At 44.7% G+C, this 23,979-nt stretch overlaps 1 protein-coding gene across 1 annotated transcript in view; it reads right to left on the bottom strand.

Annotated features, from left to right (window-relative positions):
• The window catches only part of grin3bb (glutamate receptor, ionotropic, N-methyl-D-aspartate 3Bb), a gene marked incomplete at both ends in the record, with an annotated part of 32,325 nt that extends 8,623 nt beyond the window's left edge, over positions 1-23,702 (bottom strand). The window contains 5 exons of the mRNA XM_079158233.1: positions 1,542-1,657; positions 4,246-4,391; positions 5,663-6,755; positions 8,340-8,986; positions 23,241-23,702. Coding sequence (XP_079014359.1) covers positions 1,542-1,657; positions 4,246-4,391; positions 5,663-6,755; positions 8,340-8,986; positions 23,241-23,702 — 2,464 coding nt within the window. The remainder of the gene's footprint in view (positions 1-1,541; positions 1,658-4,245; positions 4,392-5,662; positions 6,756-8,339; positions 8,987-23,240) is intronic.
• Positions 23,703-23,979: the final 277 nt, after the last annotated feature.

Below are 23,979 nucleotides of genomic sequence, written 5' to 3' on the forward strand. Positions count from 1 at the left end.
AACAAACAACAAACAGACCGATACCATAACCTGAAGAGTAAACAACAACAAACAATAAACAACAGACCGATACCATAACCTGAAGAGTAAACAACAACAAACAACAAACAGACCGATACCATAACCTGAAGAGTAAACAACAACAAACAACAAACAGACCGATACCATAAGTTGAAGAGTAAACAACAAACATTCTGATTCCTCGTGGAATCATTGATGACGAGCATTAACAATGACGATATAGAACATAGTATATGTATGTAGTATATAGTATGTATATATATAAAATATATATATATATATATATATATATACGATATAGAAGATATTATATATATATATATATATAATATATATATATATATATATTATATATATAATATATATATTAGTGCTAGGAAACAATACAAAATTTGAATCGCGATTATTCGCATGATTTATTGTTTTCGTGCGCCTCATTCTAAAGTAGTGTGTTGAGCTCTTTTATTTTGAAGTGCTGCTCTATGAACTAAAGCTCAACAACATTTGGTTTAAACACGTTAAACTCATCAGGTTCTTGTTAACAGCAGGATTCTCTTCACACAGCAGCAGTTATAACACAGTTATAATGATTCTGATCATAGATATTCAGCGTGTTCACAACTTTATCTTCATGTGTGTCAGAGATGAATTTAAATCTACATCTTGAAACCTGCAAACCTATCTACGTCATGTTTTAATGTTTGTTAAACTCTCAGTAGTGATAACTAAATGATATGATTATTATACATATTACAAACAAAAACACTTTAAAAACTCAAAAAAAATTATTTAAACGAATCATTTCTTTTTTGCTGTTTTTGGTATGTTGGTCAGACACTATGCTACGCTGATTAGCGTAACATGTGTGGTGTTTGTTATAAATGTACGTTGGTACATAGAGGGTGATAAGAAGCTGTACATGGAGGGACTTAGGACCCAGGGGAATGTAGGCGAAGGAAACAGGAAGAGATGCCACACAAACAGCTGTTCACCGCTCGCTGCCGGTCGGGCCGGTCGGTTCTTGTGTTAAAAATGTCCGCTTAATAATAAATAAAAAAAACTGCGTTAACGCGCGATAAAATAATTGTCACTGATAATAACGCGTTAACTTGCCCAGCACTAATATATATATATATAGACGATATAGAACATAGTATATGTATATACATGTATATATATACACAGTATATATAGATGATATACTGGATACTGTGGAGTGCACAAAATGTGTGTTTTCAGCAGAGTCCCTGCAGGAGGAAGAAGCTCAGAGTGAATCTTTAAACTGGTAAACTGTCTGCAGGGAGACTGTTCTGATGATCTGATTGGTCAAGATGTGGTTGATGATGAAACTTCATGAAACACGTTTCAATAGAAAGCGGATGGAACTGAGTGGAAGAAAAACCCAGAACGACATGTTTGTACTTCGATATCTGAGGACAACACATTAACCATGGCAACTAGAAGTCTAAATGTCCTCACAAAGACACAAACACGGTTCACACACAAACACTACGTCTCACCTTCGATTGCAAACGGTTTCCCGACTGTTGCGAGTTTACAGTCGGCGTCGATGGAAACCTCGTAATCCAGAAGAGCTTTATCCATGATGAAGGCATCAAGGAGAGGAGGATCTGTCCTTCAACACAGAGCAACAAGGTTACTACATGATGAAGGCATCAAGGAGAGGAGGATCTGTCCTTCAACACAGAGCAACAAGGTTACTATATGATGAAGGCATCAAGGAGAGGAGGATCTGTCCTTCAACACAGAGCAACAAGGTTACTACATGATGAAGGCATCAAGGAGAGGAGGATCTGTCCTTCAACACAGAGCAACAAGGTTACTATATGATGGAGGCATCAAGGAGAGGAGGATCTGTCCTTCAACACAGAGCAACAAGGTTACTATATGATGAAGGCATCAAGGAGAGGAGGATCTGTCCTTCAACACAGAGCAACAAGGTTACTACATGATGAAGGCATCAAGGAGAGGAGGATCTGTCCTTCAACACAGAGCAACAAGGTTACTATATGATGAAGGCATCAAGGAGAGGAGGATCTGTCCTTCAACACAGAGCAACAAGGTTACTACATGATGAAGGCATCAAGGAGAGGAGGATCTGTCCTTCAACACAGAGCAACAAGGTTACTATATGATGAAGGCATCAAGGAGAGGAGGATCTGTCCTTCAACACAGAGCAACACGGTTACTATATGATGAAGGTAGCAAGGAGAGGAGGATCTGTCCTTCAACACAGAGCAACATGGTTACTATATGATGAAGGTAGCAAGGAGAGGAGGATCTGTCCTTCAACACAGAGCAACAAGGTTACTACATGATGAAGGCATCAAGGAGAGGAGGATCTGTCCTTCAACACAGAGCAACAAGGTTACTATATGATGAAGGCATCAAGGAGAGGAGGATCTGTCCTTCAACACAGAGCAACAAGGTTACTATATGATGAAGGCATCAAGGAGAGGAGGATCTGTCCTTCAACACAGAGCAACATGGTTACTATATGATGAAGGTAGCAAGGAGAGGAGGATCTGTCCTTCAACACAGAGCAACACGGTTACTATATGATGAAGGTAGCAAGGAGAGGAGGATCTGTCCTTCAACACAGAGCAACATGGTTACTACAGCAACTAGAGACTATGTCCTTCAACACAGAGCAACAGGGTTACTACAGCAACTAGAGACTATGTCCTTCAACACAGAGCAACATGGTTACTACAGCAACTAGAGACTATGTCCTTCAACACAGAGCAACATGGTTACTACAGCAACTAGAGACTACGTTCTTCAACACAGAGCAACATGGTTACTACAGCAACTAGATGATCTGTCCTTGAACACAGAGCAACATGGTTACTACAGCAACTAGAGACTATATCCTTCAACACAGAGCAACTAGGTTGCTACAGCAACTAGATGATGTGTCCTTCAACACAGAGCAACAAGGTTACTACAGCAACTAGAGACTATGTCCTTCAACACAGAGCAACAAGGTTACTACAGCAACTAGAGACTATGTCCTTCAACACAGAGCAACATGGTTACTACAGCAACTAGAGACTATGTCCTTCAACACAGAGCAACAAGGTTACTACAGCAACTAGACACTACGTTCTTCAACACAGAGCAACAGGGTTACTACAGCAACTAGACACTATGTCCTTCAACACAGAGCAACAGGGTTACTACAGCAACTAGAGACTATGTCCTTCAACACAGAGCAACATCTTTACTACAGCAACTAGAGACTATGTCCTTCAACATAGAGCAACAGGGTTACTACAGCAACTAGAGACTATGTCCTTCAACACAGAGCAACATCTTTACTACAGCAACTAGAGACTATGTCCTTCAACACAGAGCAACATGGTTACTACAGCAACTAGAGACTATGTTCTTCAACACAGAGCAACTAGGTTACAACAGCAACTAGAGACTATGTCCTTCAACACAGAGCAACATGGCGACTACAGCAACTGGAGGTTCTGTCCTTCACCACAGAGCAACAAGGTTACTACAGCAACTAGAGACTATGTCCTTCAACACAGAGCAACATCTTTACTACAGCAACTAGAGACTATGTCCTTCAACACAGAGCAACATGGTTACTACAGCAACTAGAGACTATGTCCTTCAACACAGAGCAACATGGTTACTACAGCAACTAGAGACTATGTTCTTCAACACAGAGCAACAGGGTTACTACAGCAACTAGAGACTATGTCCTTCAACACAGAGCAACATGGTTACTACAGCAACTAGAGACTATGTTCTTCAACACAGAGCAACAGGGTTACTACAGCAACTAGAGACTATGTCCTTCAACACAGAGCAACAGGGTTACTACAGCAACTAGAGACTATGTCCTTCAACACAGAGCAACATGGCTACTACAGCAACTAGAGACTACGTCCTTCAACATAGAGCAACAAGGTTACTACAGCAACTAGAGACTATGTCCTTCAACACAGAGCAACAGGGTTACTACAGCAACTAGAGACTATGTCCTTGAACACAGAGCAACATGGTTACTACAGCAACTAGAGGATCTGTCCTTCAACATAGAGCAACATCTTTACTACAGCAACTAGAGACTATGTCCTTCTACACAGAGCAACATCTTTACTACAGCAACTAGAGACTATGTCCTTCTACACAGAGCAACATCTTTACTACAGCAACTAGAGACAGTTTGCATCATTCTATTACTTGAGAGTGGCGACTCCCTCGGGTGTCGTCGGCTCGTTGAAGTGCCTCATGTACTCGTGCATCTCTGGAAAACTCTTCTTCATGTAATCCTCTGCGCTGCTCTCCCTCACCGTCCCAAAACGAAAACCCTGCGACGGGTGATGCAGCTGACACACCAACGAAGAAGAGGAAGGAGACAGAGTTCAGCAGAGATTGACAAACAGTTGACTACAGAACAAGAGAAACATTATGAATTTCACTATTAATTTATATATGTATATATATATATATAATAATACATTATAGTATATTACATATTCAGACAACAATAAAACAACAGACACTGACAGTGTTTCCTTGGAAGAAGCAGTCTGTACATTAAAAGTAAAAAGCTAATCACACACTCACACACACACACACACACACACACACACACACACACACACACACACACACACACACACACACACACACACACACACACACACACACACACACACACACACTTAAATAAACACTCACAAACGTGTTTCATGCTTCAATCCGCTGCTGAATTAAAAGTGTAATTTAGGACGAGGCAGGTGATCCAAAGAAGAGATTTAATGTGTAATTATTTCACGACAGGAAGCAGAAAGTAAATGAATAACGAGTCACAGCTCAGCAGCAAAGACTGAAGCCAACACACACACATCTGATATTCTCATCAGTATGTTTATGATTTCCGTGTTGTGGAGCAGCGGGCCATAGACCAGAACCAGAAGCAGTGTTATGAATAGTATTTGTTAGCTTAGTAAGTGAGTTAAAACGACATTTGAGAGTTTCTTCAAAAAAGGTAAAAGGAGAACTAACGTCAATGATAATGCAGAGTCAGCAGAGGCAAAAGCTCCGTTCTGTCATCGGTTTGTTTTGTCTGGTTCACCATCAGTTCCAGTCTGCTTCAGACTTTGTATCGATGAGTTCGTCCCCATCAATCTAACGTTAGACCAAGAAGAGACCGACCGATCTGCTCCCACTAATGTAATGGTAGACTCGTATAATATAATGTAGACGCTCTCTCCTCATTGGGGACAACAGAACAAATGCCCTATAAGTCACAATGCTACCAGTCGTTGAGCAATACTGCTGATTTAAGTGAATTATACATTTCAAGATGATTTGCATTAGGATATGTTGTCTGTCACTGTTCTAGTGTTCATATGAGGACATATGATGACTGTCTGGTCCAGTCTGGTCCAGTCTACACACGGTGTCATACAGAGAAATGCTGGCTCGCCAAATAATGTTACTTGATCTGAACCGCGTATTGAGTTATTAAATGCAGCTTAAGTGGAAGTTCAAACATACAATGTTTGATTCTACTTGGCTTCCCTGGAGAACAGACACGTGGATTTGAAAGAAAAGCTTTTAAAAGTACTTTGAAGGACTTTGTTCATCTCACCTTGGCGTCGTGGATTCCTGACACCTCCTCGAAGGTCTTCTCCCCCACCATGACTGCTGCTAGGTTGGCGGTGTAGCTGGACAGCACCAGCAGGCAGAAGATGGCCCACAGGTTCATCAGAAACCGACCTGTCCAACACTTTGGCGTCTTGGAGGAGACGGTGCGTCCGAACAGGATGGCGTAGCACAGGTTGAGAGCAGACGAGTATGAGAACACCCTCACCCTGTTGCGTCCGTGAGGCGTCATACCGTATGGACTCTTCCACTCGTACAGCGTGAGAAAGAGAGCTGTGATGTGCAGCGCCAGGAAGATGCCCACCCACATGGACCAGTGCAGGGGCCACATGAAGGCTCCGATGGGGGCCGCAGTGTCCTTACTGCGCACCAGGATGCCCAGGCTGGTGGAGAAGAAGGGCGAGGTGAAGTCAATTACTCGGCTCCGAGCGGAGTTGATACTGAAGGAGGTTACGGCCATGTCTGCCAGTCCGTTCAGAAGGTCTCCCACGAGCCCAGTCCAGCGCCCCCCCTTCCACGCTCCGTACTTCCCGTCTCCTACGATGTAAAGGTCGAACTCGAAGCCCAGGTCCTCGGCCAGTTTCTCCAGCAGGTCGATGCAGTAACCGTAGCAACACTTGCTGTGCTCTGCAGGCAGGAAGCTGCTGTTCCCTCCGGCCACCTCCCTGAAGAATCTCTCCAACGTTTCCGAGCTGTTGGTGCTGGCATCCAGGCAGTACTGTCCGGCCGGGCAGCTGCCCTCTTCGTCCACATCCCGCGTGAAAACGAAGGGATGCTCTACCAGTGTGACCACCCGAACTCGACTCCCCACCACCGGCATCCCCGGCCTCCAGCGGCCCTTCGTCCTCCCGCTCATGCCATCTGTTCTGTGGCGAGGTTTGGCCCCCTGCCAGACTACCTGGTCCTCCACCTGCAGCTGGCCTCCCTCCCAACTGCCCACCGTCACCCAGGTGGGCTGACCCAGCGCGTCCCGTCGTAAGCTCCAGATGTGGAAACGCTGTGAGGTGAGGACCTGAGACCTGTTCTGATGGACTCGTACTGGACCTGTGAGACCGGAGAAAGACGTGTTGGACAAGAACCTGTAGGACAGAAACACAAAAAAGAAAGAAAACACACACACACACCAGATGAGGTTTGATCTGTTCTCTAGGTGGTTTTGAGATATCCAGGTTCTAAGATTTCACAACCTGATGTACAGCTACATTATCTTCTGTTGATCAAAATAACAGGGGTTGAACCTTGTACTCATTTTCTTTACAGAAAGCCGTGGTTTTCTTTAAAAGTAGGCTGTTTAGTCTCTTTTAATACACAAATCAGATTTAGATGTATTCATTTGCACAATAAAACAAAGCAGCAGACAGACAGAGTAGGTAAAGTGCTTCTAGAACCAGGACAGAGTTCCACACTTAACTCTTCTCAAGTCACAGTCAACAGTTGGGCAGATTGTTTTGAACTATGCAGTGAATATTCGTGGTCCTCAGAGGATGTATCCTCTGGGTTTTAGGTGCTAGCATCAAGGAAAAGGTTTAACACCACAAATGTAATAACCTGATGTTAAAGTGTCTTTATATTTACTGATAACTCTGAAAGTATTTCACCTTCAGATGTGTGATGAGTCTGTGATCTGACTTCATATGAACATGTTTCTGTTTCTCCTCACGCTCTCTTTCATTTATTCTGTTCTTTTCTCCTGCTGCAGCTGATAATCCATTCTCTGAGCTTTTTATCTCTCCGTCTGAGTGTAATTTCATTTCCTGTGAATGTGTTTGATCTTTTCTGTCACTAAACTGAATGCAGCAGTTGAACCTTTAATACCCCTCAAACCTGTAGCTTGTCTTGATCTCAGTGCTTCCTGCAGATCATCGCAGTGCTTCCAGAGAAAATTGGCTACCCCAAATAATTTGTGCCCCGGGTGCATGGGTGTGGTTTCACAATGAACGAGGGTCACTCACACTTTTCTGGACTGAAAAATGAATTAAAAAATAGAAATGTGACAAAGGTATTCTCACATTTTAGTCATGTTATTCTTCTTCTTTTGGGGCAAAACTATTTCAAATGAATGTAATACATTTGGTGTCTGAATTAAACTCCTTTTGTCTGTTAAAATAGTTATTGTTGAAGAAAAGAGGAACATCGATATACGGAAGTGTGTATATATATATATATTTATATATTTATATATATATATATATATATATATATATATATATATATATATACTGTATACGTATATGTAAAACCAACATGTTTATATTTACACACAGATAAAGTAAAATAAAAAGGCACAGATTGCATTTATGAATATGAAAATTAATGTGTGTGTTTCCCTCTCGGGTCCCACAGTCTGAGGTCAGGATGGAGGCTTTTCCTCCACGTTGCTGATAAAACACAATTGAATCCACAGTTTGGTGAGAAAATAATCAACATTCAAAGAGCTGCTCGCTGGAGAAATATCAGAACTCATTGGGACTAAAATGAGGAAAACATGTTAATATTTATGGACACTGATTATAAATCTACTGCTGGTGTTGGAGACTGTGTGTAAATAATCATTTCTGTGTCTTTAGACCCATTGAGGTTACATTTGATCTTTTGGTTAAATAACCGAAGAAGTCATCATTATTATTACGTTTCTCAGAACACTAAGAAATATGTGTTCTTACCTGGACAGGTACTGTCCAGAGGACGGCACCTCATGTTTGTTGGGTTTGTCGTAGCAGTTCACCATGTTCTGGATCAGAGCCAGGTCCGGTCTCACCACCGTTGCCGCTGCGATGGCCCTGGTGACGAGCTGCAGGGCATCGCTGACGTAGAAGTCGAGCGGTTTCCTCTCCACCTCTCCGTAGGCCAGCAGGCCGAGAGGCAGCCCGATGGCGTGCAGCGCGTCGGGGCTGAGGGGCTGGCCCAGCACCCAGTGCACCATGGGTAACGTGAGGCCCAGGTCCTGAGCGCTGCGCAGCACCGCAGCCGCGCACTGGGGGTCCGCTCCGAACAGTAGCACTGATGCGGGCGAGGGCTGCTTCTTTCGGAAGTGTCGTGACAGGAAGTCGTGGATCTGAGTGTCGTCATGTGCCGACTGTGTCAGGTTCAGGAGGGCACGCACGTGCCAGGTGACTCCTCCCCCACCGTCCCATGATGCAATGCTCCAACTCCCATTGTCCAGCAGCCGCAGGAGACCCCGAGCCTCCTCCCAGCCTCGACACAGAACCACGGTACCCTCTCTCCAACCAGACCGCTGCAGAACCGTCAGCAACAGGTTGGACAGACCGGACTCCGGAACCCCCATCGCCATCTGCAGGTGGAACCGGTTCTATGCAGGACCAGGAGTTAGAATCAGGAAGAGAACCAGAAGAAGAACAACATGTAAGAACAAATCATCAGATATCAATCAGATGTCACAGAAAATTAGAACCTGTCTGGTGTCTTGAGGACACTTCTGGAGAGCAATGCTCCACAAACCAAGAGAGAACCATCAATTAACCATTAAAGAGCCATCAGAGAACCATCAATTAACCATTAAAGAGCCATCAGAGAACCATCAATTAGCCATTAAAGAGCCATCAGAGAACCAACAATTAACCATTAAAGAGTCATAAGAGAACCATCAATTAACCATTAAAGAGCCATCAGGGAACCATCAATTAACCATTAAAGAGCCATCAGGGAACCATCAATTAACCATTAAAGAGCCATCAGGGAACCATCAATTAGCCATTAAAGAGCCATCAGGGAACCATCAATTAGCCATTAAAGAGCCATCAGGGAACCATCAATTAGCCATTAAAGAGCCATCAGGGAACCATCAATTAGCCATTAAAGAGCCATCAGGGAACCATCAATTAGCCATTAAAGAGCCATCAGAGAACTATCAATTAGCCATTAAAGAGCCATCAGAGAACCAACAATTAACCATTAAAGAGTCATCAGAGAACCAACAATTAACCATTAAAGAGCCATCAGGGAACCATCAATTAGCCATTAAAGAGCCATCAGGGAACCATCAATTAGCCATTAAAGAGCCATCAGAGAACCATCAATTAACCATTAAAGAGTCATCAGAGAACCATCAGAGAACCACAAAAGAGCCATCAGGGAACCATCAATTAACCATTAAAGAGTCATCAGAGAACCATCAGAGAACCACAAAAGAGCCATCAGGGAACCATCAATTAGCCATTAAAGAGCCACCAGGGAACCATCAATTGACCATTAAAGAGCCATCAGAGAACCACTAAAGAGCCATTAGAGAACAGAGTAATTTGTGATATTCTTTTTATTATAGCGCCACCTATGGGAGAATGCCATGAATTTCATTCATAGGTTCATATGTCCCCTACATTGGGTTGCAGATATTCCAGTGTTTCTGAAGGCTCTAATCAATAAAACAAGTTGATGATGATGTCTAACAACAAATACTGAGTTTGATGAAGTTCTGATCAAATATTTTTAGGGATACCGATGACTTGGTCCTGAGAAAACTGACTTTATTAACCTTATCCCTAATGTGGCACTACAGGGAACATGTTTTGGGATCCTGACGGTCAAATGATGTGAACAGATACTGATGTCTTTAACATTTGTAGTTTCACAGTTATTTCATATAATCTAGTTTCTAATGACGACCAATGACAGAGACGTTATTAATAATCATCGCTGACTTCCTTCTTCATGAAGACATGGTTCTGTCTTCAATATGGTTTCATGGAGACACGGATCAATAACAACTGTGTGATTAATAGATTAAGAAGTATTTGATAATTAATATTCTGTCAATGAACAAATGAATAAATCGAGTCATTGTTTCAGAACTTCCTGAAGCTTTTTACTTACTTTATGCAGAAGGAGAAATTAATCAGGACTCAGACCCTGGACATGTCAAACCCCCCCACACAGAGGAGGACATGGAGACTCTGGACATGTCAAACCCCCCCCCCACACACACAGAGGAGGACATGGAGACTCTGGACATGTCAAACCCCCCCCACACAGAGGAGGACATGGAGACTCTGGACATGTCAAACCCCCCCCCCACACACACAGAGGAGGACATGGAGACTCTGGACATGTCAAACCCCCCCCACACAGAGGAGGACATGGAGACTCTGGACATGTCAAACCCCCCCCACACACACAGAGGAGGACATGGAGACTCTGGACATGTCAAACCCCCCCCCCACACACACAGAGGAGGACATGGAGACTCTGGACATGTCAAACCCCCCCCCCCACACACACAGAGGAGGACATGGAGACTCTGGACATGTCAAACCCCGCCCCCCCACACACACAGAGGAGGACATGGAGACTCTGGACATGTCAAACCCCCCCCCACACACACAGAGGAGGACATGGAGACTCTGGACATGTCAAACCCCCCCCCCACACACACAGAGGAGGACATGGAGACTCTGGACATGTCAAACCCCCCCCACACAGAGGAGGACATGGAGACCCTGGACATGTCAAACCCCCCCCCCCCACACACACAGAGGAGGACATGGAGACTCTGGACATGTCAAACCCCCCCCCCCACACACACAGAGGAGGACATGGAGACTCTGGACATGTCAAACCCCCCCCACACAGAGGAGGACATGGAGACCCTGGACATGTCAAACCCCCCCCCCACACACACAGAGGAGGACATGGAGACTCTGGACATGTCAAACCCCCCCCACACACACACAGAGGAGGACATGGAGACTCTGGACATGTCAAACCCCCCCCACACAGAGGAGGACATGGAGACCCTGGACATGTCAAACCCCCCCCCTGAGGACTAACGATGACCTGTAATATCTGAGTTACACAGAAATGACCAGCTGACTCTTCGTTACTGTTCCTTTTCAACACAGCTGAATACAACCAGCCCTCCGGGTCAGGTCGGGTCTGTCCTAGGGCATCATGGGCACTGTAGGAAATCACTGACTAAAGCGGAAGTCATGTTTAAAATGTAAAACATGACAAACCCAAAAACAATAATCCTCTGTGTCAAAGGGTCACTTCCTGTTGTTGATTGGATTCATGTTCTCAATCCCTCGTGTGTTGACCTGAATCCTTCTCAGCTCGTTCACAAACAAGTTAAATGGTGACAGGTTAGTTGTTTTAGCTCTGCTGCATCGCTGACCAAAATACTCATTCTGACACTTGAGTTGTCAGAATGAGCACACATTGCACCATGATAGATGGGCTCGGGCATAGCTGAATGGTGGGATAGTCCTGGGGGATGTTCACCATGGTGAGGATAGTCCTGGGGGATGTTCACCATGGTGAGGATAGTCCTGGGGGATGTTCACCATGGTGAGGATAGTCCTGGGGGATGTTCACCATGGTGGGATAGTCCTGGGGGATGTTCACCATGGTGAGGATAGTCCTGGGGGATGTTCACCATGGTGAGGATAGTCCTGGGGGATGTTCACCATGGTGAGGATAGTCCTGGGGGATGTTCACCATGGTGAGGATAGTCCTGGGGGATGTTCACCATGGTGAGGATAGTCCTGGGGGATGTTCACCATGGTGGGATAGTCCTGCGGGATGTTCACCAGTGCTTTTAATGGTTTTATGTGAAGCACTTTGAACTACCTTGCTACAAATAAACTTGCCTTGACTTGCCTTTAGTTTCTAAACTAAACCTGAACACTGAGAAACTTCATGTTTTCTCATTAAAGAAAGTGTCTCTTTACAGAACGTCAGGAATACTGAAACTACTTCTAATAAATACGTTGGTTCTAAAGTAAAGTTTCTGCCCATGTGTTGAAACGGAGGATCAATAAAACACAGAAACAGAAACGAGATCAAAGAAGTCGATTCAATAAAATATGAATTAAATATAAAAACGACAAGACATGAAAAGATCTGATACACAAACCTGATTTCCATCCATCCACTTTCCCAATAAATATTTCATAGTTTCAATACTCACTGTTCCTTAAGATGTCATCACTACCAGTCTTCAGTCTGTCTTTAGTCTGTCTTCAGTCTGTCTTCAGTCTGTCTTCAGTCTCTCTTCAGTCTGTCTTTAGTCTGTCTTTAGTCTCTCTTCAGTCTCTCTTCAGTCTGTCTTCAGTCTGTCTTCAGTCTCTCTTTAGTCTGTCTTTAGTCTATCTTCAGTCTGTCTTCAGTCTGTCTTCAGTCTGTCTTCAGTCTGTCTTAAGTCTGTCTTCAGTCTGTCTTAAGTCTGTCTTTAGTCTCTCTTTAGTCTGTCTTCAGGTCTGTCTTTAGTCTGTCTTAAGTCTCTCTTTAGTCTGTCTTTAGTCTCTCTTTAGTCTCTTTAGTCTGTCTTTAGTCTCTTTAGTCTCTCTTTAGTCTCTCTTTAGTCTCTCTTTAGTCTGTCTTTAGTCTGTCTTTAGTCTGTCTTTAGTCTCTCTTTAGTCTCTCTTTAGTCTCTCTTTAGTCTCTCTTCAGTCTGTCTTCAGTCTCTCTTCAGTCTCTCTTCAGTCTCTCTTCAGTCTCTCTTCAGTCTCTCTTCAGTCTCTCTTTAGTCTCTCTTTAGTCTCTCTTTAGTCTCTCTTCAGTCTCTCTTCAGTCTCTCTTCAGTCTGTCTTCAGTCTGTCTTCAGTCTGTCTTTAGTCTCTCTTTATTCTGTCTTTAGTCTGTCTTTAGTCTGTCTTTAGTCTCTCTTTAGTCTGTCTTTAGTCTGTCTTTAGTCTGTCTTTAGTCTGTCTTTAGTCTCTCTTTAGTCTCTCTTTAGTCTCTCTTTAGTCTCTCTTTAGTCTCTCTTTAGTCTCTCTTTAGTCTCTCTTCAGTCTCTCTTCAGTCTGTCTTTAGTCTCTCTTTAGTCTGTCTTTAGTCTGTCTTTAGTCTCTCTTTAGTCTCTCTTTAGTCTGTCTTTAGTCTCTCTTTAGTCTCTCTTTAGTCTGTCTTTAGTCTCTCTTTAGTCTGTCTTTAGTCTGTCTTTAGTCTCTCTTTAGTCTGTCTTTAGTCTCTCTTTAGTCTGTCTTTAGTCTCTCTTTAGTCTGTCTTTAGTCTGTCTTTAGTCTCTCTTTAGTCTCTCTTTAGTCTGTCTTTAGTCTCTCTTTAGTCTCTCTTTAGTCTCTCTTTAGTCTGTCTTTAGTCTCTCTTTAGTCTGTCTTTAGTCTGTCTTTAGTCTGTCTTTAGTCTCTCTTTAGTCTGTCTTTAGTCTCTCTTTAGTCTGTCTTTAGTCTCTCTTTAGTCTCTCTTTAGTCTCTCTTTAGTCTGTCTTTAGTCTGTCTTTAGTCTCTCTTTAGTCTGTCTTTAGTCTGTCTTTAGTCTCTCTTTAGTCTCTCTTTAGTCTCTCTTTAGTCTGTCTTTAGTCTGTCTTTAGTCTCTCTTTAGTCTCTCTTTAGTCTGTCTTTAGTCTGTCTTTAGTCTCTCTTTAGTCTGTCTTTAGTCTGTCTTCAGACCGTTTTCAGTTTGTCTTCAGTCTGTCTGCAGAGTTGTGGCTCTGTCTTTAAAGACAGTCTGAGGTTCATCTCACTAAAAGCTCAGCAGTCCAGAGTCTTTGATTAAAGAGGACAGACAGATGAATGAGTCTTGCAGGCTGCTGGCTCTGATCCAGCACACATCCATCACATCAAGCACAGAATACATTAAACCAGCAGCTGTTTACATCCAACATTTAGGTAATCACTGCTCCTGGCAATTACACGGGCCCACAGCCAGCTGGACGACGCTGGTCCTCAGCTGGTGTCCCTCTAATAGGTCCAGATCTGTCTGTTAAACAGAGACAGGCAGGACGCTCTGGTCTCACCTTCTCACCAAAGTAATGACTTTACATTTATCAGTACTCTCTTTATAAAACATGTTTCTGCAGCAGTGATCTGATTGGAGCAGAAATTAGGTCAAGTTCCTGTGAAGCCTAAGTGACGTCTAAGCCTCCGCTTATGTCACCAGCGGTGGTCTGAGACACAGGAGAGGTCAGAGGTCAGCTGATGTGATTGTTGTTGTAGATTGAATTAACTGAAGGTCACTGTCATTACAGCACTGATGCATGCTGGGATATGTGGCAGCCTGCCAATTTCACAAAATGTTTCGGAGCGTGACCAACAGCATTATCTGTGTCTCTCTCTCACACACACACACACACACACACACACTCAGAGTTAATGTGGAGCATTTGATTGGATGAGGAGGTGAGAATAAAAACGAAAAAGTTTTCTTTCACAGCTCTGAGACGACAGATGACAGAACTCTAAAAAACACTAGTCTGTAGTATAAATTACAGACAGAGACAGACAGGTTCATTATTCTGCTCTATAACAGGGCGGCACTATCAGAATCCTTTCAATCTCGCACACACACACACACACACACACACACACACACACACACACACACTTCTATTGAAGTCGAGCAGCTGAATAGCTCGATAATGAAATCTGTTCTCTGCTGAACCACCTCTCCTCCTCTCCAGCTCGCCTTCGTCTCCTTCCTCACCTCCTATCTTCCTCTCCTCCTTCCCTTCCTCTCCCCCCTCTCTTCCTCTACCACCCTTCCTCTACTCCTCTCTTCCTCACCTCCTCTCCTCCTGAAACTGGTCTGACTTTGGTTAAGGATCGGATGGACCTGTATTCGGACCTGTATTCCTTCAGGACTCTCTGAGGGACGCGATTCGATGATCCTTTGAGAATCCTCATCGCTCCTCCTGGATCTGAGGTTCCACAATCGGTCTGAGACTCCTTTGAGAACCTGAGCAGTGTGACACCCGACTGCAATACTGCTGCACCCCACTAGAGGGGCGCGCCCCACAGTTTGAGAACCACTGCTCTAACCCGTCCCTGGAGCCTGGTTTAGATGCCAGATGTCAGCCCACCTGAGGGCCACTAACGCTGAACCCCACGGCTGGTGGGCTCCATGTAGGACTTTCAGAATGAAACAGGTGGTTCAGGGATCAGGTCCGGGTTCTGTGCTGCAGCTCCAACGTGTCGGTTCATTACCGATTCATTCAGAGTCTCAGTCACCACGATGAGGTGGAGATTCTCTGAGGGGTGAAATCACCACTGAACTCATTTTAATGTCAGTTTCATGTTTTCATGTTGCTGCTCTTTAATGTGATCTTTTCTCCAGCAGTCAAAGCTGTGAGCCGCTCACAGAGCGAGTACATCAGAGAAACACTTGATCCTCTCGTGTCCGTCAGAGACGACCAATCAGTTCACAGCAACAGACAAGAGAGAGAAGGAGCGACAGCAGAGCGGTGGAGGATAATCCTCCTCTGATCAAAGACTTTCTAAACAGTAAATAAATGTTTCACTTCATCAGAGAGAATCCAGCAGCTCAGAGTCACACTGGATTTATTTCACAGCCAAACAACAGCTACACAGCTACACAACTACACAACTACACAACTACACAACTACACAAGAAGTGAGAGGAAACAGAGACTGTCAACACTGCAGAGGAGACAAACAGCAAAACACTCTCTGGGGAAAGAGATACGATATCAAATATGATCAGTGTGATGTAACGGAGGAGAAATAAAACAGTTTGGACTGTTTATTCTTCACAAACTGAAGAATAAACTCATTAACACAAAAACAACCTCGAAAGTTATTCAGAATTCATCATCATATAGTTTCCAGTTCGATATCTTATGAAAATGCATTATAATGAATAAATACATTGTTTTCCTGCTCAGGAAGCGACAGAGAACTGTGAACGTCTTCCATCTGTGCTGTTGAATCTCATCACACGGTTCATCATCATGACTGAGTGTGAATACAGGAAAACTATCAACGACTTCATCAAACATATTGATGCTGAAGACAGTCAGCAGAAGAGACGACCTTGAACGAGGACACAAGTGTTATTATTCAGTTTGTGTGCGATGCTACAGAATAAATAAGAGTCTCATCTGTAACCTACTTAAGTTCTATACTGAATATAAATATGTCTTATTTGTGTTATCAGTTGGAAATGTTCCTACTAACGTCTGAGAGCCTGAAGGCAGCTCAGGGCTGTGTGTGTGTGTGTGTGTGTGTGTGTGTGTGTGTGTGTGTGTGTGTGTGTGTGTGTCTTTGAATGAAGCAGAACTCGTGTTGACGAACGTGAACTGAATTCCTGACAAACTGGAAGCTGCTAGTTCTCGTTTGTCCCACAGGACCTGAACACGTCGTCACTACATGTTGGTCTGTGTGTGTGTGTGTGTGTGTGTGTGTGTGTGTGTGTGTGTGTGTAATACGGGGTCTCCAGCTGGTCTGGGATCAGCCTGATAACTTATCAGCAGTCTGTTTATCAGCCTGCAGAGACTCAAACCTCGGCAGCAATTATTAGCTGGTTAAGTCTCCTAACGAGTCTTAACGAGCTTCAGTCTGACAGCTCGTCCAGATGAAAACATCACCACAGCTTCCTGCTAATTAATAAAAGGTCAGAGGTCACAGGCCCCTCCCTGAGTGCTTTGCTATAAGACATTCATTTTCCTCCGCTTATCCGGGGTCGGGTCGCACAAGCCTTCTCCAAGTCCACAAAGCACATGTAGACTCCCAGAACCCCTCCAGTAGTAGAGGGTAAAGAGCTGGTCCACTGTTCCACGGCCGGGACGGAATCCTCTCTGCTCCTCTTGAATCCTCTCTGCTCCTCTAGAATCCTCACTGCTCCTCTTGAATCCTCACTGCTCCTCTAGAATCCTCACTGCTCCTCTAGAATCCTCACTGCTCCTCTAGAATCCTCACTGCTCCTCTAGAATCCATACTGCTCCTCTAGAATCCTCTCTGCTCCTCTAGAATCCTCACTGCTCCTCTTGAATCCTCACTGCTCCTCTTGAATCCACACTGCTCCTCTAGAATCCATACTGCTCCTCTAGAATCCTCTCTGCTCCTCTAGAATCCTCACTGCTCCTCTTGAATCCTCACTGCTCCTCTTGAATCCACACTGCTCCTCTAGAATCCTCTCTGCTCCTCTAGAATCCACACTGCTCCTCTAGAATCCTCTCTGCTCCTCTTGAATCCACACTGCTCCTCTAGAATCCTCTCTGCTCCTCTTGAATCCACACTGCTCCTCTTGAATCCTCACTGCTCCTCTTGAATCCGCACTGCTCCTCTTGAATCCGCACTGCTCCTCTAGAATCCTCACTGCTCCTCTTGAATCCTCACTGCTCCTCTTGAATCCTCACTGCTCCTCTTGAATCCGCACTGCTCCTCTTGAATCCGCACTGCTCCTCTAGAATCCTCTCTGCTCCTCTAGAATCCGCACTGCTCCTCTTGAATCCTCACTGCTCCTCTTGAATCCTCACTGCTCCTCTAGAATCCTCACTGCTCCTCTTGAATCCGCACTGCTCCTCTTGAATCCTCACTGCTCCTCTTGAATCCTCACTGCTCCTCTAGAATCCTCTCTGCTCCTCTTGAATCCACACTGCTCCTCTAGAATCCTCTCTGCTCCTCTTGAATCCACACTGCTCCTCTTGAATCCTCACTGCTCCTCTAGAATCCTCACTGCTCCTCTTGAATCCGCACTGCTCCTCTTGAATCCTCACTGCTCCTCTTGAATCCTCACTGCTCCTCTAGAATCCTCACTGCTCCTCTTGAATCCGCACTGCTCCTCTTGAATCCTCACTGCTCCTCTTGAATCCACACTGCTCCTCTTGAATCCGCACTGCTCCTCTAGAATCCTCTCTGCTCCTCTTGAATCCACACTGCTCCTCTTGAATCCTCACTGCTCCTCTTGAATCCGCACTGCTCCTCTTGAATCCGCACTGCTCCTCTTGAATCCTCACTGCTCCTCTTGAATCCGAGGTTCGACAAACGGTCGGAGCCTCCTTTCCAGCACCCTGGCATAAGCCTTCCCCGGGAGGCTGAGTAGTGTGATTCACACTCTCCGGTCCCTCTTTTTGAAGATGGGAACCACCCTGGTCTGCCAGTCCATTGGCACTGATCCCGACCCCCATGCGACACTGAAGAGGCGTGTCAGCCAAGACAGCCCAACAGCGTCCAGCGCCTTCAGCATCTCAGGGCGGATCTCATCGTCCAGCGCCACCAAGGAGCTTTTTGACCACCTCAGCGACCTCAGTCAGGGATTTGGGTGAGCCCCCCCCCCCCAGGTCTTCAGGCGCTGCCTCCTCTGCAGAGGACATGTTGGTCGGGTTTAGGAGTTCCTCAAAGTGCTCTTTCCACCGCCAATATTCCATTATGTCGATATTTCCTATAATTTGTTACAGTTCCATTTGTTAAATGAATTCAAGTTAATCGCTGAAGTTTGTTCCAGTCGAACATCCAAATCAATATCAAATAAATCAGATATTTACTTGGGCTTAAATGGAGCTGTTATTTCAGAAAGAAGTTTTATTTACACTGAAAACAGTTGAAGCGGTTCCTCAGGTGTTGAGCTGCAGCTCTGAAGATCATTGGACGAGTTATTAGTGGAACCACCAACAACTGAAATATAGATTATTACAATGTTTCAATGAAAAACCACAAAAACTGTATTTCAAACATTTTCATGCATTCAAGCATTTCATGTATCTGAACAACCGAATCCAGGAACATCATGTTATTGGTGATTTCTAAGAGATAAAAAACTTGATTTGTTTTAGCTCTGGTGGATATTTTTGGTCATTTCACTTTGCAACAGCCTTGATGTGGAAGTTAGTGTTTCATGTTTAATTGTTGAATCAGCTGAGAGGGCCAGTTCATTGGATGAAGTAAAACCGGTCTAAAGCAGTGAAACCAGCTGATGGGAACTAGTCTAACAGTTCAAGGACTAAATGTGTGAATAAAAGGTTGAAACTCTTGAGCTGTTTAGAATCATAAACCTCTTTGGATTCTATTCATCAGTTTGATCTCAGCTTCCTGACGGCTCATTGGTTCCAGCAGCGATCAGAGAGGAAGTAGAACTACATCCAATGTCTTCATATCATCGACTGAATAGAAATGTTTCCAGGAGTGAAAATCCGTTTCATCTTCATGGTAATAAAACTCTCTGAGGTTTTTAAAGGTTATTTTTGTGTTTGAGTTTGTTTTACAGATTGTAAAGAACTCTGAAGAAGAAGATTTGTGATTTGTGATTCTGGGCTGTAGAAATAAATGGAATTGACATTTATCGCGGGATTCATATAGAAGATGAAGTTTGCAGTGAAACAGGTTATCAGGCTGGTTCACTGCAGACTGTTTTATGATTGAGGAGAGAAACTGTTGCTGATCGTCTCTGACCTGATGAATCTGTTCTGTAAACATCACACAGCAGCTAGGTTCCCTTGCTGAGTCTCTGAGTCTCTGAGCAGATGTTGAACTCCTTCAGAGAGTCTCTGAACTCAACAACAAACAGCAGCAGGACGACGAATACTTCAAACACTGAATCAGCCGTTTGTGGATTCAGGACTGAAAGGAAACAAGAGTTCACGTCTGTCGCTCATGAGACTCTAGAAAAACTAGAAAGCTCATCACAATTATCCAAGAATGATATGAAACTCTTCAATCAGCTCAAAGTACACGTTGTATGAAGACTCACATCTCTAAACATCACATGAAATATGTTGGTGGCCCATTTCTGAGACTCTGAATTATATTCTGTGTAGTTTGATGAATTACAGGATTAAAAACAAGGAAACCTGCGATCAGCTTTAACTGGATTGTTTTCAGTGTGGAAATAAAAATCTCTGCAGAGATAATCTCATCAACACACACTCAGGCTTTTATTCTGAAAGCCTACGGCAGGAAGTTCTGCACATTCTGGGTCGTTGGGGGACAAAAAATGTTTTAAACAAATCTATGTTTTACTGTTGTACTGTAAATACAGAAGCTCTGCAGGTAGACTCGTGTAGACCACACGTCCTTCTCACTCTTCCTCACTCTCACTCTTCCTCTCACTATTCCTCCCTCACACTCTTCCTCCCTCTCACTATTCCTCACACTCTTCCTCCCTCACACTCTTCCTCCCTCTCACTCTTCCTCACACTCTTCCTCCCTCTCCCTATTCCTCACACTCTTCCTCCCTCTCACTCTTCCTCTTACTCACACTCTTCCTCACTCTCACTCTTCCTCATACTCTTCCTCTCACTATTCCTCACACTCTTCCTCACTCTCACTCTTCCTCTCACTATTACTCACACTCTTCCTCACTCTCACTCTTCCTCTCACTATTATTCACTCTTCCTCACTCTTCCTCGCACTCTTCCTCACTCTCACTCTTCCTCTCGCTATTACTCACTCTTCCTCACTCTCACTCTTCCTCTCACTCTTCCTCACACTATTACTCACACTCTTCCTCTCGCTATTACTCACACTCTTCCTCACTCTCACTATTACTCACTCTTCCTCTCACTCTTCCTCACACTATTACTCACGCTCACTCTTCCTCACACTATTACTCACTCTTCCTCACACTCACTCTTCCTCTCACTATTACTCACACTCTTCCTCACACTCACCCTCACACTATTACTCACACTCTTCCTCACACTCACTCTTCCTCACACTCTTCCTCTCACTATTACTCACTCTTCCTCACTCTCACTCTTCCTCTCACTATTACTTACACTCTTCCTCACTCTCACTCTTCCTCACACTCTTCCTCCCTCTCACTATTCCTCACACTCTTCCTCCCTCTCACTATTATTCACACTCTTCCTCCCTCTCACTATTCCTCACTCTTCATCACTCTCACTCTTCCACACACTCTTCCTCACGCTCACTCTTCCTCACACTCACTCTTCCTCACACTCTTCCTCACACTCTTCCTCTCACTATTACTCACACTCACTCTTCCTCACACTCTTCCTCACTCTTCCTCACACTCACTCTTCCTCTCACTATTACTCACTCTTCCTCACTCTCACTCTTCCTCTCACTATTACTTACACTCTTCCTCACTCTCACTCTTCCTCACACTCTTCCTCCCTCTCACTATTATTCACACTCTTCCTCCCTCTCACTATTCCTCACTCTTCCTCCCTCTCACTCTTCATCACTCTCACTCTTCCTCACACTCTTCCTCACGCTCACTCTTCCTCACACTCTTCCTCTCACTATTACTCACACTCTTCCTCACACTCTTCCTCTCACTATTACTCACATTCAGTGGCGGCTGGCCAATAAAGGGCCATGGGGCCTGGCCCCATCTTGAGCCACACAAAACTAAATATTTGTGTTTTTGAACTATGGAATGTACCCAGTAATATGTGTAAAATATGATATCTACGCAAAATATCTGCTTTTCCTGCTCGTCCTCTATGCCTGTGTACTCGTCTCAGAACGTGCAGCTAGTGGCCAAACGAATTTGGCCCAAAAGAGGCGGGTCTATGAAGCAGTTTAGCCAATTGCTGATTAAAGATATAAATGAGTGATGTACAATTTAGCCAATCAGTGTCCTCAAATAGATTCAGTTCGGCCCAAAGCTGCGCATTCGTCAGGAGAAGTCTCTACAGGCGAGCGAGCGCCAGCGCGAGCGCTACTCCTCCAAGACCCGTTTGAGAGGAGAACTTTGAGGAGAAACTTCAGGCCAAAGATCTGATCCCAGATCAGCCTGACCTCACAATCAGACAGCAGACTAGCGGGAAAGAGAAGCAGCACGTGAAGCTTCTCTACTAGCTGCACCAGACAGGTTTGGCTAGCTGGATGACGTCATGCTAACAACTTATTTAACTTTAAAACAACGAGGACAGATCCAGCACGGACAGGTAGGGAGTGAGGGAGGAGGAGGTAAGGAAACATGAGAACACCAGGGTAGGGAGTGAGGGAGGAGGAGGTAAGGAGACATGAGAACACCAGGGTAGGGAGTGAGGGAGGAGGAGGTAAGGAAACATGAGAACACCAGGGTAGGGAGTGAGGGAGGAGGAGGTAAGGAGACATGAGAACTCTGTCAAGCTACATATGAGGCAAAGTGAACATCTTTTCTTCTACATAGTTCCTCAGTCTCATCTGCTTAACTTGGTCATGGAGGCATCAACATCTAATAGAGATTAATAGTGAAAACTCATCATAACTTGTATCTATATATATATATATATATATATATTATACTGAATTCCCTGTGAGGGTGTCTAAAATAAGATGTCCTGACGTGTTTATCAGTGTTATTTACTGCTTTTTTCGTGTTGGAATAAATGTTAAATATTGAACTGCAAAGTAGTAATACGTGTTTGATACCTTGATGTTTTTGCATTAAATCATTCTGAGAAGTTTGCTAAAATTGATTGGATGGCCCTAGAACATGTTCTGCAGCCCCACTGCTCACATTATTACTCCACTCTTCCTCACTCTCATTCTTCCTCACACTAATAGTTGAGTCTGATGCTTAAGAACACTGTTGGTTGTTAAAAGATTTGTAATTTGGACTACTGAGGAATGTGGATCTGGTTTCTAAATAAATCTCTAAAATCATCAAATTCTATTTTTATCACAATGTAGACTAAAACAAATGTATATGGAAATCTGGACAAAACGTTTCATCTAAAATGTCACTTTTGAGTCTTTTCAGCGGGAAACAAACAGCAAACAAACAAACAGCAGCTCTGCACTCAGCCATGGAGCACGTGCTCCTTATTTTACACCACAAACCTCCAGACATCAAGCAGCAGAAGGTCAAACCACTAACCCCAGACCCAGACCAGGTTAGACCACAACAGAACCCGGTTGATTCGGAGCAGTAGTACCGGGAGGAGCACGTGCTGGTCGTACCTGGGTCCGGAGCGGCTCTCCGTGCTCAAGGACGCTGAGGAACGGGATCTCCAGGAACGAGGCCATGAAGTCTACCTGTAGCAGCTCCTCGCGGCTCTGCGGGAACGCAAGCACTGCGGACACTCCCTGCACCACGACGCCCTGACACACGCACCGGAACAGGGACTCCGGGTCCGCGGTGGCCGGCTGGCGGGAAACCAGCTCCAGACTCAAGTTGTAGGGCAGAAAGTTGTTCCGCTCCGGGTCCCGGTTCATCGTGCTCGTCGCGCGGCTCAGCGCCGCCTGGACCTGCACGCGAGCCGCCCGCTGCGCCGGAAGGAGCGCACCCACGCGCACAGTGTGTCCGATCTGAGCCAGGAGGTGGCACGGCTGCGGGTGGAGGAGGCACGGCGGCACGATAAGGAGCTGCAAAAGGAGCGAGGTTAGGAGCGTCCGGGACCAGGAGGAGGAGGTGAAAGACATCCTGCTGCGCGCTCTGCATCGCTCTGCCGTTCCTCCGGTTTCTCCTTCTGCTCCGCACAAACACCGGGAGGAGAGCAAGAGGGGAGGAGGGAGGACTCAGGAGGAGAGGAGGTGCAGAGGAGAGGAGGTGGAGAGGAGAGGAGGTGGAGAGGGGAGAAGATGAGATGAGAGGAGGTGCAGAGCAACACGTTCATGTCTCTGAAGGTTATTCAAGGTTGAAAGTGAAAGTTCACTTTGTTCTTTTGGTCACCAATAAACTTCATCATTAAATAACACA

This window comes from Pholis gunnellus (genome assembly GCF_910591455.1).
Source record: "Pholis gunnellus genome assembly, chromosome: 4".
NCBI classification, from domain to species: domain Eukaryota; kingdom Metazoa; phylum Chordata; class Actinopteri; order Perciformes; family Pholidae; genus Pholis; species Pholis gunnellus.